The sequence below is a fragment of the Lissotriton helveticus genome, chromosome 4_1 (genome assembly GCF_964261635.1).
Source record: "Lissotriton helveticus chromosome 4_1, aLisHel1.1, whole genome shotgun sequence".
Lineage (NCBI taxonomy): Eukaryota > Metazoa > Chordata > Amphibia > Caudata > Salamandridae > Lissotriton > Lissotriton helveticus.
This window is the reverse complement of record NC_136063.1, coordinates 2,067,400,062-2,067,414,796: the sequence shown is the minus strand read 5'-3', so window position 1 is coordinate 2,067,414,796 and position 14,735 is coordinate 2,067,400,062. Positions and strand designations below refer to the sequence as shown.

Below are 14,735 nucleotides of genomic sequence, written 5' to 3'. Positions count from 1 at the left end.
TGACCTACCCTATAGGCCCCTAGTATATAATAGGGCAGGGGGATTGAAACTACCTAGAAGTCTCTAGTACCCTAGGGCATGGCAGTTTAGAGAGGCCAGCAGCTATTTTTGCACTTGCATGTGTGCACTGCTGAAGCCTGAGGTCAGTTTTAAAACAACCCAGTGTGCCAGGACTGCTTTTAAAAAGTAAATTGTGCCCAAGCTCGACTTTGGTGTTTGGGGCACTTACAGATGGATAACCTACAATGTTTTGGCATATTAGGGACCCCAGGGTCTCCCCTAGGTATCCTAGGGGTGGGGGTTAGGTATTTATCAGGGACACCCTTATAAAATGAGTTCTTATATGCCTGGGTAAATTAAAATTTCACATTTCACTCCCCACATTGTGGTAAAGTGCTGGTCAAATTCGACTTTGATGCTAGGAGCACTGCGGAGGGAGAATCTGCAATATTTCTACAGATTCAGAACCCCTAATGTCTCCCCTAGTTGCATATGGGGGGTGGTCATGTAGATATAAGACAAGTACTTATAAAATATGTTCTTCAAAGAGTAGAGTAGAGACCATTGTCATTTACAGCTTTGAACTTCCCACCTTAGGCAGGTGGTAGGATTTAGGAAGGTATGAGCAGATGCGGGGGGGGAGTCTAAGTAAATTAGCCATCCTAGGGGTGTGTTTAGGCAGCTCTTACCTCCTTGCTGGAAAATCAGCCATTATGGATTTGATGCACTCACTCTACAGGATATGGTCATATTTTTGAGGAGTTACCCTGCTTCCATTGATCAGAAGTGACCTCCTGCTTGACCCAGAGAACTTGGAATATGTATCTGAGAGGGGCAGAACCCTCCATATCTGCTGTTTGAAACCTACTGAAGCAAGAAGTGCCCTGTTGAGAAGCTTTGCTGTGCAAAGATTTCTAAGGCCTGACCTCTGAAGACTGCACCATCTGAAACTACAGCCCTGTGAATTATCTTGCTGAAAAAGAACTAAAGAGTGGACTCCCTAAAAAGATACAGGTTAAACATCACCAACTAAATCTACACCTTGGAGACCCATCAGTGGATTTGTAAGGGTTTTGTACCAGTGGATTGTGGGACCTGAAGTCTTCAACTTTCAAGGACCAACTTGGAGCTTCTCAGGCGCGCAACACCCATTGGGCTCACGGGGCTTCAGCCCCCCCCGTCGTGTGTGTCAGCCCGGGCGAAGACAGCTTCGCGGGCTGGTGAGCATCTAATTGCAGCCGCACCCGAGTACTTAACAGGTCTTTAAAAGACCATTTAGCTGTAAATGAGGCTTTTAGTTGTAAATGAGGCTTTTGTTGTGTGTACAGTTCGGAAGAATTAGTCCCCCCTGAATATTTTTCAGCCCCCCTCCCCCCCCCGAAATTTGGCTCTAGTTGCCCGCCTGGAGCTTCCAGACCCTTTAAGTGAGTCTGAGACACTTCGGGACCCATGAGGAACTTCAGGAAGAAGTTCAAAAAGTTTGGAGAACTTTGGACCAACTTCGAAAAAAAGCTCCATAGAGGGATCGACTCAACCTGGTCAGCCAGGCTGCCTGCCTTCAACCGCGAGCAGGCCAAGCCAACCAGGTTCGTCCCGCTAAAAGCTCCATTGCTCCAACTTCGGAAGATTGACCGGGACTAGAGAAAATCTGAAGGCGGCGAACCCTCACCAGATCCCGCTACACGAGGAGCATCGAGAGACCCCGTGAGAAAAAGCCCCAGAAAAGTTTCTACGTCCGCTCGTAGGAAAGGTGACCGGGAGCGACCGCGAGAGCCAAGCCGCCTGCCTTCCATCGCGTGCCGGCCTGGATTGCCCCGCTGAAGCGATCTTGAGAAATGTTCTAAGTCTGCTCCAGGGAAGTTGCCTGGGACCTCGTCACAAGTCAAGCCGGCAAAATCTCACTGAATCCGGTCTGGCTGGGAGCTTTGAGGGGCCTCGAGGAGAAAAGCTCCAGAAAAGTTTTTAAGTGTGAAGGTAGAAATTGAGACCGGGACCTGCCGCGAGCTGTAGCCACTCAGGGCCCCATCGCGCCCGGCCTGAAACATTGACTTTGGTCGGGTCTATCGCGAGCAGGTATCACAATATGGTGCTATAATCTTCTAAGTGCTATATTTTATTAAATCTTTGAAAATTCATATCTCCCGTTCCCTACATTGGATTTTTGTTGTTTTGGTGTCATTTTAAAGATAAAATATTTCCTTGTTTTATAAATTGGTGTTGGATTTGTATTATGTGTGGTGTCTTAAATATTTGCTGAAATTGTGTTTTTAAATGCTTTACCTACCTGTCTTTGAAGTTAAGCCTGTCTGCTCGCAGCCACGTTACCAAAGGTTGAGCATAGGAATAATTTTCTAAGACCTATGCTGAGTACTATCATATGTTAGTGGCCTTATTGCCAGTGGCAGACTTCCATTTGCCCCTACCAATAACCCACTTTCCGACAGAGGGCAGATGAAATTCATCTAGGTCTGAAGTGGAGGATTGAGAGGGAGAGTCCTCCACGCCCTGGTCTGTTTCATGAGAGAAGCTCGAAGGGCTCATAGCTGACGAAGCCCCGAATTTATGGTCCACAAGAAAAGAGGAAGTCATCTGCTCCTATGCCCCCAAAAGGAGGCCATCCAGAAGACTCCTTTATTCAGAAACTAGGGTCAGTGATATTTACCGCCAGCAGGGTCGGGTTCCCCACATAGCCTGCGCTCAGTTCTCTCCATCAGTACCTTATGAAAGGGTGATTAAAGTGGTAAAATACCTGGACTAAGGCCCTGTTCACGAAGGGCTTGCACATGATTGCATGACTTCAAAGGTGTGGGAGGAGTGCGGCTGAGGCAGAGCGCACGCTGGGGGAAGCTTGTGGGGCGGAGCGAGAAGAGCTGCTGGGGAACAGATGGCTGGCGATTTGATGCTGTGCACGCGCATTTTTTTGGTCAATGCGCTTGTGCATTGACCTAAAAGCGCACGGGCACAGCATCAAATCGCCATTTAGTTAAACCTCTGTTTAAGCCCCTATAGTCTCGCTCCGCTCAATGCGCATGCGCATTGAAAGGCGAGACCTAAAAAGCGATTCGATTTCGTTCACTCCAACGACCGTATGTCAAATCGTGTTAGGGTTTTTTTCTCTCCAGTTTTAATATAGCGCGAGCTCGACCCGAAGGTATCCGAGCGCGCTTTACATGAGCACCGGTTGCATTACAGACAGACACATTCAATTTTAAGGCACAAGGGAGGTTAAATGTTTTACTCCGAATCACAGGCTGAATAAACCTCCTTCCTGCCAGACTAGAACCTAGTTCCCCAGCTTTAATGTTGGCCGCTCTAGCGGTTAAGCCACATCCTTTGCAGAATGTTAAAAAGTGAACATATGGTCGGTATTTTTCTCGGGGTAAGACGGCATCTCTACGTAACAACTGTTATGAGGGGGAAGTAGTAAATAAAGAATTTAGATCGTGCGTAATGACTTTAAAGTTAAAAAGACTTGCACGTGGCACGCAGCTCCAATTTTAGAATTTGGCACGTAAACGCTAAAGATCTCTACAAAAGAGCAGAACGAACAAGCACAGCCCGAGACTCTCTTTTTGAGTGAGTGTTTTATGCCCGACATGCGCAGTGCGCCCTGGAGACGGAAACCTACCTCTCCCGGCAGTCTGCGCGTGGCACATTTTCCCCTCTGACCCCAAGTGACGTGCAACCAAACATCCGGGCTATCTGCATAGGCCGGAGCGAGGGCTAGAGAGAGGGGAAGATGGCGGTGGTGGCGCTTCCTGCCGATTGGATTAAGAACTGGGAGAAATCTGGCAAAACTGATTTGTAAGTACAGACCGTTCAAGCAGTGGACAGTGTACTGAATATTGCAGGAAACTGCGACGGGGCAGGGGAGAGTGCTTTTCTTCAATCCTCAGTCGACAACGGTAGCTCGGCGTCAGTTACACGGAATGTTTGTACACTTGCACACGTTCAATATAGTGTACATGTGCTTTCAGAGTAGCTTTACCTGCGACCCTGGAAACTTCACCTGGCTCCTTCTTTTGTAGTGGCCATATATGTGGCTAACTCTGAGGTACATTGTTAGATGACTGTCTCCTTTTAAGTTTTGTTTACAAAAAAAAATAACTGGCATCTCTAAGGCATTTCAAGCTAGCCCCAAATGCACTTGAATAAGAAATTAAAGGTAGACGATTTAAGAACATCTGTCAACGATATGCATGCCCTGACCCAGGTATTTCACCCCCAAAGGCTATTTGTCCTACTACATCTCGTAGGTTCTCAAGCATTGCCCTCCCTTTCACCCCAGTAGCTTCCCTTTTTAGCCTGAGAGTCCCACGCGACGCCTTCTTGTCTATAAAATGTCATGTTTTGATTACCTTTCACCTCTGAGGTTCACCAAAGTTTATTTTATTAGATGTTTCTGCATTTCACCACCTTTGATTGGCTTTTTCCACCCCTGTTACTCTTGAGTGATTTCCAAACGGGGCCGTACCCTTTTCAGTCATTCATGCTCCTGTCTATTAGTTAATAAAAAAGAGAGGTTTCCTTGTGAAGTCTTAATCGCTGCAGATGTGTACATTTGGACAACACTGCTCCTATTTTGAGTTTATTGGTGCACAGTAATCGCATTAAAACCCATCAAAAATTCACTTAAGAGTATACATTTCTCGTGTAAGTAAATGCAGACATAGACTAGTTGCAAAGCAAACACAAGAAGATGATCGACGGAGCGCTGAAACTTTTCAGACACTCGCCCCCAGTAAAAGATCTGGGTTGAATCCAACATTATTATTCTTTAGCTCACTTGCCACCCCAGTTCAGACCCAGCCATATGCAAATCAGTCCTGACCCTGTTCCTCATGGGAACAGTCCAAGCCAGGTCTTCTCTGGACCAGAAACAAGCATCCTTGGACCGGTTTCGGGGTAACACCCCTCATCGGCTAGACTGGCTTGAATCCAGTGGCAAAGTGAGCATGGTATACCCAGATGCGGGTCCTTTACTCATTTTGCCACTGGCAGATCTGTTGGAGGGCAAGGTAGGTCGGGCACTCTGAGCCCTGCGAGCTTCCATAGACTTTTGGAAGATGTTACCATTGTTGGTGGCGGGCTGTGTTGTACTCCTAAAGTTGGTGGTCTTGCGGTGCCTCTTGTAGGAATGCTCCCGTTCTGGGTTCCGCAAGCAATGTTTCGGAGCTAGACTCCCTAATTGTTGCTTTCATCTGGAGGACGGGTGAAGGCTAGTGGCACTGGACACGCTGCGACATCCGACGAAGGCTGGAGGACTGAGGGTCCCCGATTTTAAAACGTATTATATAGCCGCCTAACTCTGTTGGTTGATCCAGTGGCTTGCGGCTAGGAGAATCCCGGCAAGGGCTTTGAGCCCTTTGCGCGAACCTCTACAGCCCTTTCCAAGGTCTTGCTGAGAATCCAACGATCCTCGATAGGAGATACGCAAGTGTTCAGATTGATCACTCGCTGCACGTGCAGATGTTTGCAGAAGGTGGGTACCCGAATTCCTATTCCACAGAACTACTGTTCGCTCTGTTAAAACACTTGCCGCATGGAGACTGCTGGAGAGACATAGACGTGTGGGAGGAGGCGGGGGTGACGAGATTGGAGTTCTTTTCAAAGACTCAGTGCTTCTACCATTTGTGGAATTCCGAGAAGGGCCCCTTTCTCGTACACATAGCACTCACTATGGCGACAGAAACATAGGGGCACGGGCTCTTGGAGGCCGCGTGTGCTTCAATGCTGCTATTATGTGGCGCTGGCATGATGAAAACTGTGTCCTGTCTCTACAAGGTCATCCGAGCTGATTATCAGCGTCCGAAGGAGCACTGGGAGGAGGGCTTGGGTATACCCATTCGTGAGAGAGACTAGGAGCTGATCCTCAAGAGGGCGCCAAAGGTAACCTGGAATGCGCGCTTCAAGTTTATCAAGTATTATGTGTTACACAGGTCCTATCTCACCCCCACAAAGATTAGGCGATACTTCAACATAGCCGAGGCTGCTTGCTCTTGATGCGGAGAAGAAGGCGCGTGCATCTTACATATGTTTTGGGAGTGCCGTGAGATACGCCCATTCTGGGAAGTGATCACGAGCATAGTCGCAGCAGTTCTAGGAACAGAGGTTCCCTGGTCATTGCTTATTTGGGTGACTCCCACATACATCCAAAACAAAAATTACTAATAGGCTCCAAGATTTATAATTTATTCTAGGTATTTGTGAAATTGCGCAATATTGGAAAACGCCCAAAGGACCCCGAATAGGTCCTTGGAAAAATGGGCGGACTACAGGGCTCGAAAAATCATAAAAATGTTACTAGATCTGCAGGTCTAGTAACTTTAATAATCTACTCAACCTAACTGTAATGTATTTGACCCGTGGACTTGTCTCAAATTGTGTGATCCTAGGCAAATATTTTATCTTATAGAGCTGCCTTTTTCTTTAATATTACATAAGAGAGCACCTTCAAATATGCAAGTTCACTTTTTCTGCTATACCAAAAAACTCTTTATTTACTATACTAAAAGTTTGCTCCATGTATAACAAGAATCAAGCCCATGTATAGAGCACACATGATTCCTGGCTTACCTCTTAGTTCACTAATAGCATTGTCATTTGGGCAGGAGCAGTAATAATTCCCAGTTCATGTTTAAAAACTCACATTTCATAAATATATTACCAAAGCATGATGTGGTAGTGCATTATCATTTACAGATAACATATTTTCCATTGAAATGGCCACACAACATCCCCACTAACATGTAGTTTCACTGGTAATAGCTAAAAAGCAATTTTTGGAATTTGGTTTTCAGCAAAAATATTAGAAATTTGCACATCACCAAGTAAAGTGTTCTAATTTGTTTTAATCCCATAAAAATATTTTTTTCACCACAGAATTACAAAAATAGGTCTTCATAACTAGTGAAATATATTTGAAATGTTTGAACAGTTCACTTGGCTATTTCAGTGTTGTTAGAAAAAAGCCTGACATCTTACAGCCTTTAATTTAACATGCTTTGCACAGTAAATATAGAAAGCAAGATTTAAAGGCTTTTTATTGTTCTTTCACTTTGTGAGCAATAAAGATGCCTTTAAATCTTATCTTGTCACAGTTTCTCTGCTTCAGAGATGGTCAAAAGTCAGTTTGTCTTCCCTGAAGTTAGAGGGTTTTCAACTCAAAGGGGTAGTAGTCCCTAAAATTAGCTCGTCCTGAATAAATGTTGCTTGACAATGCGAATGTATTTTTCGAGCCCTGGGCTATAAAGGGCGGATACAACTTAGAGCGGCTAAACGAAGAATAGGCACATTTGAGGCAGCAAGTGCCCGGGAGAGGCTGGTAGATGGCTTGGTCAATCCAGAGACAAAATCTCTTCCGGGTCTCCACCCCCACCTTTTTTCTCGACGGAACAGGTCAGTCCCTCCCTGGGGTTTTGCTGTCCCACCCCCGCCTACCCCTTACCCTCCCCATACAGTATACTACATCTAGGTTGCACGCACATGTAGGGTACTATGTTTCTGATGCGGTGCTGACTACGGGAGAGAGAGGGGCGTATGGGAAGTTGGTCAATAAACAACAATGGTAAATGAGAGTGTAATTGTTCAATGTATTGTAACTCACGGCGGACTTGATGCTTGAAATGCTATTGCACGAGATGTAAAACCCTAAAAAAATCTGTTTAAAAAAAAAGAGAGAGATGCTGACATTTGGAGGAAGATCAATTGAAACTAATTACCTGGTTGGAGAGCCTGCTAGGAATGGTTAGGCCAATCCTAGTTGGTGGATGATTGTGTAACTGGAAAGAATGCGTTAATTGAAGACTAGGAGCGATATTGGGAGTGAGTCAAATGTCTGTGAACTGTGTATTTAGGTTGTTTTCGATGATATGGTCAGTGATGTCTGTTACGTGACTTTGGACTGAGAATATTTATGAGTATTCGTAAGAAAGATGATAGTTGGAGTAGTGCGTGTTGTGTGTAGTTGGAGTGTATTAAGTGGATAAGAGAGCTGAGATGCTTGACTATTTTAAAAAAATGTATTTTAATATGAAATTAGTTGTGTGATGAGTGAAGTCTGGGGATTGTAAACTTCAGAAGAGATTGAAAACACCTGACTGCTTATCCACTTTTTAGGGTAATTCAAAAAGAGTATGGACCACAGCTCAATCAGGCCCGGACATATTGAAACACCCATAATTTAAATGTATAACTACTGTGGCCTGTTAGGTTTAATCCTCCCTACATACATCAAGAAAAACCAATCCTGAAGACCTACTCACTCTAGGCCAGAGATGTTTAAGCATTTTTGCACTGACCTGCCTCCTCCCAAGCAAAATGTTTTCAAGTCGAGCCCCATCCCAAACATTGGAGCGTTTGAGGGGTATGACCGATCACATAGGGTGGGAAGTATGAGCTTATTCATTTCATGGGTCCATCTCTGTAGATCATTGTCCACACTAAATAGAAAACGTATAAAAGAGCAAATATAGCTAACAAAAATAAAACTGACCAAAAACACTACTCCCTGTAATTGGGGGTTCTGTGAGCCACTTGCACTCCTAAACCTCGCAGCTGCACTGATAGCTGTGTCCTGTTAAAGCCGAAATGAAGAAGTCTTCAGATATTGGGGGAGTCAGTCATGGGGAATCGTCAGTATCCTTTTATTCTGCTTCAGCAGCTGAGTCTCTCAGCATTCGCCAAGGAGTGTGCTTCAGCTTACAAACTACTCAACTTGTATACATTTGTAGTTACATAGGAAACTGTGGAAAACAATGATCCCAAGAAAAAAACTATCTTGAAACACAAGGTCCTTGAGAAAGGATGATTTCAGGCAGCTTGCCGTGTATCATTAACAACTAATGGCTTTCCTTCATTTCTCACAATGGCTGGTTATGCTTTAAACAAACCATTATTCATCGATCTTGACAACACAATTGGGAGTTTGTAGTATGTATAACTAAATCTTATGAGTACATCAGCTTCATTACCAGCTCCCAAGCCCTGGTAACAGTTCACAAAACTAAGGGGCCCATTAGGATGGCGGGCGAATTGCCCCCGCCAGGGTGGCGGTAGCCACCGCCAGCCTGGCAGGGGCAATCTGCCCGCCATCCGCACCTGAATTCCCCCCCCCCCCGCCATATTAGGATGGCGGGGGGGGCCGCGGCGGACGGAAAGACCGTCTGCCGCTTTTCTGCCCCGGTTTAATATGATGGCGGACACCGCCAGCCATATTATGATGGGCTGTTTCAGATGCCTTTCCGCGGCGGCGATGCCACCACGGAAAGGCATGCGGTATTCACTCTGGGGGGCCCCCTGCGGGCCTCCGGAGTGAAGGAGAGGTGGGGGGGCACACGGGGGGTACCTGTGGTACCCCCCTTCATTTGCATAAACAAAGCAGCAGGCACCGCGCGGTGCCTGCCGCTTTTTCTATGCAAATGCATTTTTAGCATTGTGGCCGGTGGTGCAGAGAGCACCGCCCGCCACAATGCTAAAAATGCAGGATGTGCCCGCCACTGTGGCGGGCACATCCTAATACCCCCGCCCTTATGGCGTGCGGTCCCAAACCCCGGTAGGATGACGGGCGGACAAAGTCCGTCCGTCATCCTAATAAGCCCCTAAGTGAGAGAATGTTTTCCTTTAGTGAACTTTGAACAGGAAGGAAACCTTCTGCAGTTGAAACTTTTTCTTACGCACATAATTCAATTAACATTTCCATGAACCCCAGCTGCACTTGGCTAAACTAAAATAAACATGTTTATCCTAGAAATAAGTTCTTGTAAAGGTTACAGAAGAGAGTAAAAAAAATATGGTCTATTTCCCTCCTGTCATAGTTTGCTTTTAATCCTGGCCTCTTCCCTCTCAGAGAAGGGGGTGTAGCACGCATTGTGACTAGGTTCACAATGCGAGGAGGTTACCCTATGATGAAGTATGCCACCTTCAGGTGGGTGAGGGAAGCAGTCCTTTATAAGGACACACCAGCACTCCTCCACATCACCGAGCCCCAGGGGCCTTTCTTGTGGTGTTTCTGGGACGTAAACGTAGTTGAGCTTATATAGCGCACAGCTACCCGCAGTGGGTTTCCCGGCGCTTGCTTAGGGAACCCTTCCTGGTATTCCCCTGTGAGATAGCAGGGTATCCCCAAGGTGAAAGTCAGGCATCCCGCCGCGAGGGGCCGTTGTGGAGATTAAGCAAGCTATTGCCCAGAGTCGCAGAGTGTGAACCCGTGAGTCGAGGAGGCACCGGGGCGAGAATTATCGAGTCCGTGGAATTTTTTAGCCCAAGACCCCGCCGAGGCGGGGAATTGAACCCTGGTCCAGGACAGATCTCAGCTTCCGGGTCTGCTGCCTCTAACCCCTGAGCCACACTTCTCCATAGCTTTACTTGCAGTAACATGAGCCTTAGGGATACATTCTGAGATACATGTAGGAAATATATTTTTAAGAATACATAATGTTACCAATATTGCCAAGCAAATAATTTAGTCCTTTCAATAGCGATGAACCGTAAGACCCAAAGAAGGACCCCAAATCATCTCAGAAAGTTCTTTTGGTTGCCTTATGCATTTTATGCTCAATATCATGCAAATTTCCAATGCCTTATGCACACTTGCTGCGTTATTTGGAGTATTAAGCCAACAATCCCTTTTTTGATCCTACAGATACCACCCAACTCAGCTAATATGTCTAAAACAGGGCTCTCCAACCTTTTCTGTTCTGAGAGCTACTTATGTTCAATGAAACTCATTGACCGCTGCTAATATTATTATTGTATAATCTCAAATTCTTTATATGTATATTAATTCAACCAAGCAAAAGCTTTCTAATTTAATGAGCTGGGCTGCACACAGGTGAGCTACTCAGAGGTAGCTGTTGTTCTGTTAACAAAAATCAATTGTGCAATTCTGTCATTTCATCTTCTACAGGCAAAGGCATCAGTGTGGTTGGGTTCAAAGAAGTACACCAATGCAACGTAATATCAGCTGACAAATGAATTTGTTTATACCATAGTCGGTATGGCATTAGTAAAATGCTTTTTTATTTAGCAATGTATCAACAGAATAAGGAACTTATACATTCAATGTATTTCCTAAACCCAACTCTCACTTTGTTCTGCCGAGACTGCTGCTGCTGCCCTCATGGCATTTGGGAAGTGCTCTGGCTACGGGCTCTAATATTGTATACAGATATGCTCATAGTCTCTTAAAGCCCCCATGTGAGAACAGCAAGAACACATCCTTCATGCTCATGTGTAAAGAGGTAAAACTCTTTAGTGTCATCTTGAATCCCCAATGCTGGAAACTCACTGAGAGACTTTTTAATAGTGTGACAACGTTGCTGATGTTTCCACATCTAGGTGACAGGATAAGTAACATCCTTGTGTGTCAAGTCCTGTAAAGGTTCAGGAATAAGGGAACATTTTGATATCCACTGCCTGCAATACCCTGCCATTTTTAGAAATGAACATACTCCATGTTGTCGTGGGAGCAGGAAGTTTCATTATTGCATAAATGCGTTCAGGTGAGGTCTACTCTCCCCTTTAGAAATCAGGTGGCCCAAACAGGGCGGCTATATTATACCAAACTAATTTGTTTAAGGAGGCTTTGTGACCATGAGATGCTAAGAGGCTAGGCAAATGTACAATAGCCCACCTACACTGTTCTTCCGTATTAGTTGCAAGCTGCTATGGTGAGAGGTGTGGTGCAGCGGCCAGAGTGGCTGACTCCAGAGCGCAGGTTTCATGGTTTGATCCCCAGCGGCAGCTCAGCATCATGGTACTCTGAGCAATAGCTCACTTAATCTCCTCGATGACCCTAGCTCCTTGAAACCCCTTAGACGGTGATATGTTCGAGTTTTACAAATATGAATTATTATTAGCTACTATAAGGAGATAATCTACACATTGCATCAATGCCACTGCAGGTTGATCAAGGAAGGCCTTTAATATTTGTGAATATATGGAAAACGATTCTTTATACCCCTTGAGGAGTCCTTGTCCATGAAAAACTGCACCCATTAAAGACAAAGGAGAATGGATATTGACGATTGGGGTGCATGGGAATGGAGAAGAATGCAACTGTAAAATCTGTGAATGAAAAATAAGTGAATGAAAGGGATTATGGTTTTAAGAATGTTAGTGGAGTTTGGCACCACAGAAAATCTGGGCTGTACTAACTTGTTAATCTCGCAAAGATCTTGTAGAAGATGCCACTCATCAGTCTTTTTTAGGGGTCTTACTTTGTGCTCTGGGAACATCTGGATTTAAAGACTCTCCCCTTTCTTTCTACCAGGACTCCCTCCCTGCTGATATTATTTCCTGCAATCCCATCTCTCCCTCCAGTGTAATATGGCAATGTGGAAAAACTAAATTTGTCTTCAAACATGTGAATAGGCTAGGCTCAATAATAATTATTCTTCCCACATTAGATTTGTTCTTATCCTAGACACCAATTGTTACATTTTCGCACAATATCAGGTAAACAATCCAAAACATCACATTCAACTTCAGTATGATGTACATACATTTGAGATATAAATGGATATTAATCATTCATTATTGCATTCAAAGAAAATACCATCCTGTGTACGTGTTATGACAGTATTAATCGTTTTTCAATAAATCAATATGCAGCAAAGTAAAGGTTCTTTTGTCAGAAACCACAAAAGAATGTTTTGTTCGTGATTGGACCAATGGTAAACGTCACGGGTTGACTAATAGGGCTTGTAGTGGGAACATTTGAAATCCCCACGGAGGTGTTAGTCACTCTCGAGTGGTGTAAGTGGGGAACCGTATTATCTGATATTTTAGAGTAAGTGACATCAGTGTCTGTGAGGAACTTAGCATTGTGACCATAAACGTCTTATTGAACATAAGGACCCGTCTGGCCAACTAATAATGCCGGCCCTGCTACTCCTATTTTCCCTCTGGGGCACCCCTATATTTAATTTCTTAGGCCATCATTTGATATGGTGTTTGTCGATATTGCTTATCAAAATAATTCATATTTATTGGACTTGACGGAGGCCCTGAACAGGAAGCAGGGAAGGAGTTGGCTTGACGTTGCCTTGGGGCGATGGATTCATACCAGATTGGAAAATGTTAGGTTTATTGGGAAATTGAGTCTTCCACTGATCATTAGCATCACAAATACAAGACCCTTGTTCTGACTGGGTGGGAAGGGGGCTCCCTTATACCCCATCCTCATCCCCTGAAGCCTCCACCTCCCTTGGTCTCCGTGCTACCACAAAATCCCCTGCCTGTCTCATATTGGGTGTATTAAACTGCTGTAACTGTTGAACCATCAACTTGATTTTAGTATCCTTCGGCTGCTTCTTTTGTCGTCCCCCTGTTGTTGAAACTCATATTAATATTGAGCATTGTTATCAAGTGGTTCCACCGAAAAGCAAGGAATAACTGAAGGTGTTTCTAAACGGCGATCAGTAGTCCATGTACTAATGCATTCACTAGGACAGAAGTAGAACCAGGGTTCTCAATATCCATCCCACTATGAGGATTAAAAGATTTTCACATAATTTAAATAAACAGATTCATATATATTTTTTTTAGCTACCTAAACTAATTTATTCTCATCAATACGTTTACAAGGTACCAATTAATTGAGACATATGAGAACCTTTTGTGGCAGGTCCAAAGTGTCCTGGAAAAGGAAACCATTGTCTTGTCTATCTGGCTCTTCCTTTGGCCTCTGCACCTTTTTGATCAGTTTAAAAGGTATAATTCTGGAAAGCATAGTATTGAGGTCTTTCCTGGTCAGATCGCCTCATTTCAATACCTACTCTACCTTCGAATACCATGCATCAAATCTCTCTCGAAAATTAGGAAAAAGGTTTGTAAAAGTGTATTGGTCCATGGGGTTTAAACATAATGAAACTTCTTGGATGCTGTTCCAAGGACTTCGCTCATAGGAAGTCCCTTAATAGGGGTAGTGCCAGGCTCTAGAACGGTCAGCTGAGCAGGTGTGTTCGTATAGGTCCTGTAGGAAGGTAGATCCCTGACTATGGTTGCCCCCAACTTTTTGCCTGGTGTTTTGCTGGTTTTCTGACTTAGTTGACCTGGGACCCTGCTATTCAGGGCCCCAGGCCTACTGCTCTCTCTGTAAAATGGATTCCATGTACCTTAGGTACATATCTAAATTGGATACTGAGTCACCTTATCAGTCCCTGTACAGTGTACCTTAGGTACCCAGGGCATAGGTGTACCCAGGGCCTACCAGGGGCTGCAGCATGTATTATGCCACCCCTGGCTGGCCATCCAAATCTGACACAACTGGCTGCTTGACAGCTGGGGCAAGGTGGTGTAATCACCCTTTGCTTTAGATATAGTATACCTATATCTAACCCTAAAATGGACACACAGATCTCCTATGGCAGGCCTTAACAATCCTGAAGGCAGAGTGCTTGGAATCGTGTGAGATGGTGCTCTGGCATGAGCTGAGCCTGTCTGCGGCTTTCGGGATCCATCCCTTAGCCGTTTCAATGATATCGCATACCATATACTCTTAAGTGCATTATAATCCTCGCGGTTATATGCCAACTCTGGTATCGCTTTATCAAAACATGTCGAGTAAGGTGCCATACGAATTGGAATACTAACCCCTCGCCAATTCTGGCGACGGGGTTAGCATTCCACCCTTCTAGAGGGACACGACATGTATGTAACCCCTAACCCCGGTTAAAATCAGACAGAGCCTTAGCATCCACAAAATGGATGCTGCCACCGAGACACAAGTCTGC

At 44.9% G+C, this 14,735-nt stretch overlaps 1 protein-coding gene across 2 annotated transcripts in view; it reads left to right on the top strand.

Moving 5' to 3' along the window:
- Positions 1–3,600: 3,600 nt before the first annotated feature.
- THOC2 (THO complex subunit 2) overlaps positions 3,601–14,735 on the top strand; it is a 1,495,542-nt gene continuing 1,484,407 nt past the window's right edge. For both annotated transcript variants that reach the window (XM_078688746.1, XM_078688744.1), the window contains exon 1: positions 3,601–3,804. In XM_078688746.1, the coding sequence (XP_078544872.1) occupies positions 3,740–3,804 (65 nt within the window). In that variant the 5' untranslated portion in view covers positions 3,601–3,739. The remainder of the gene's footprint in view (positions 3,805–14,735) is intronic.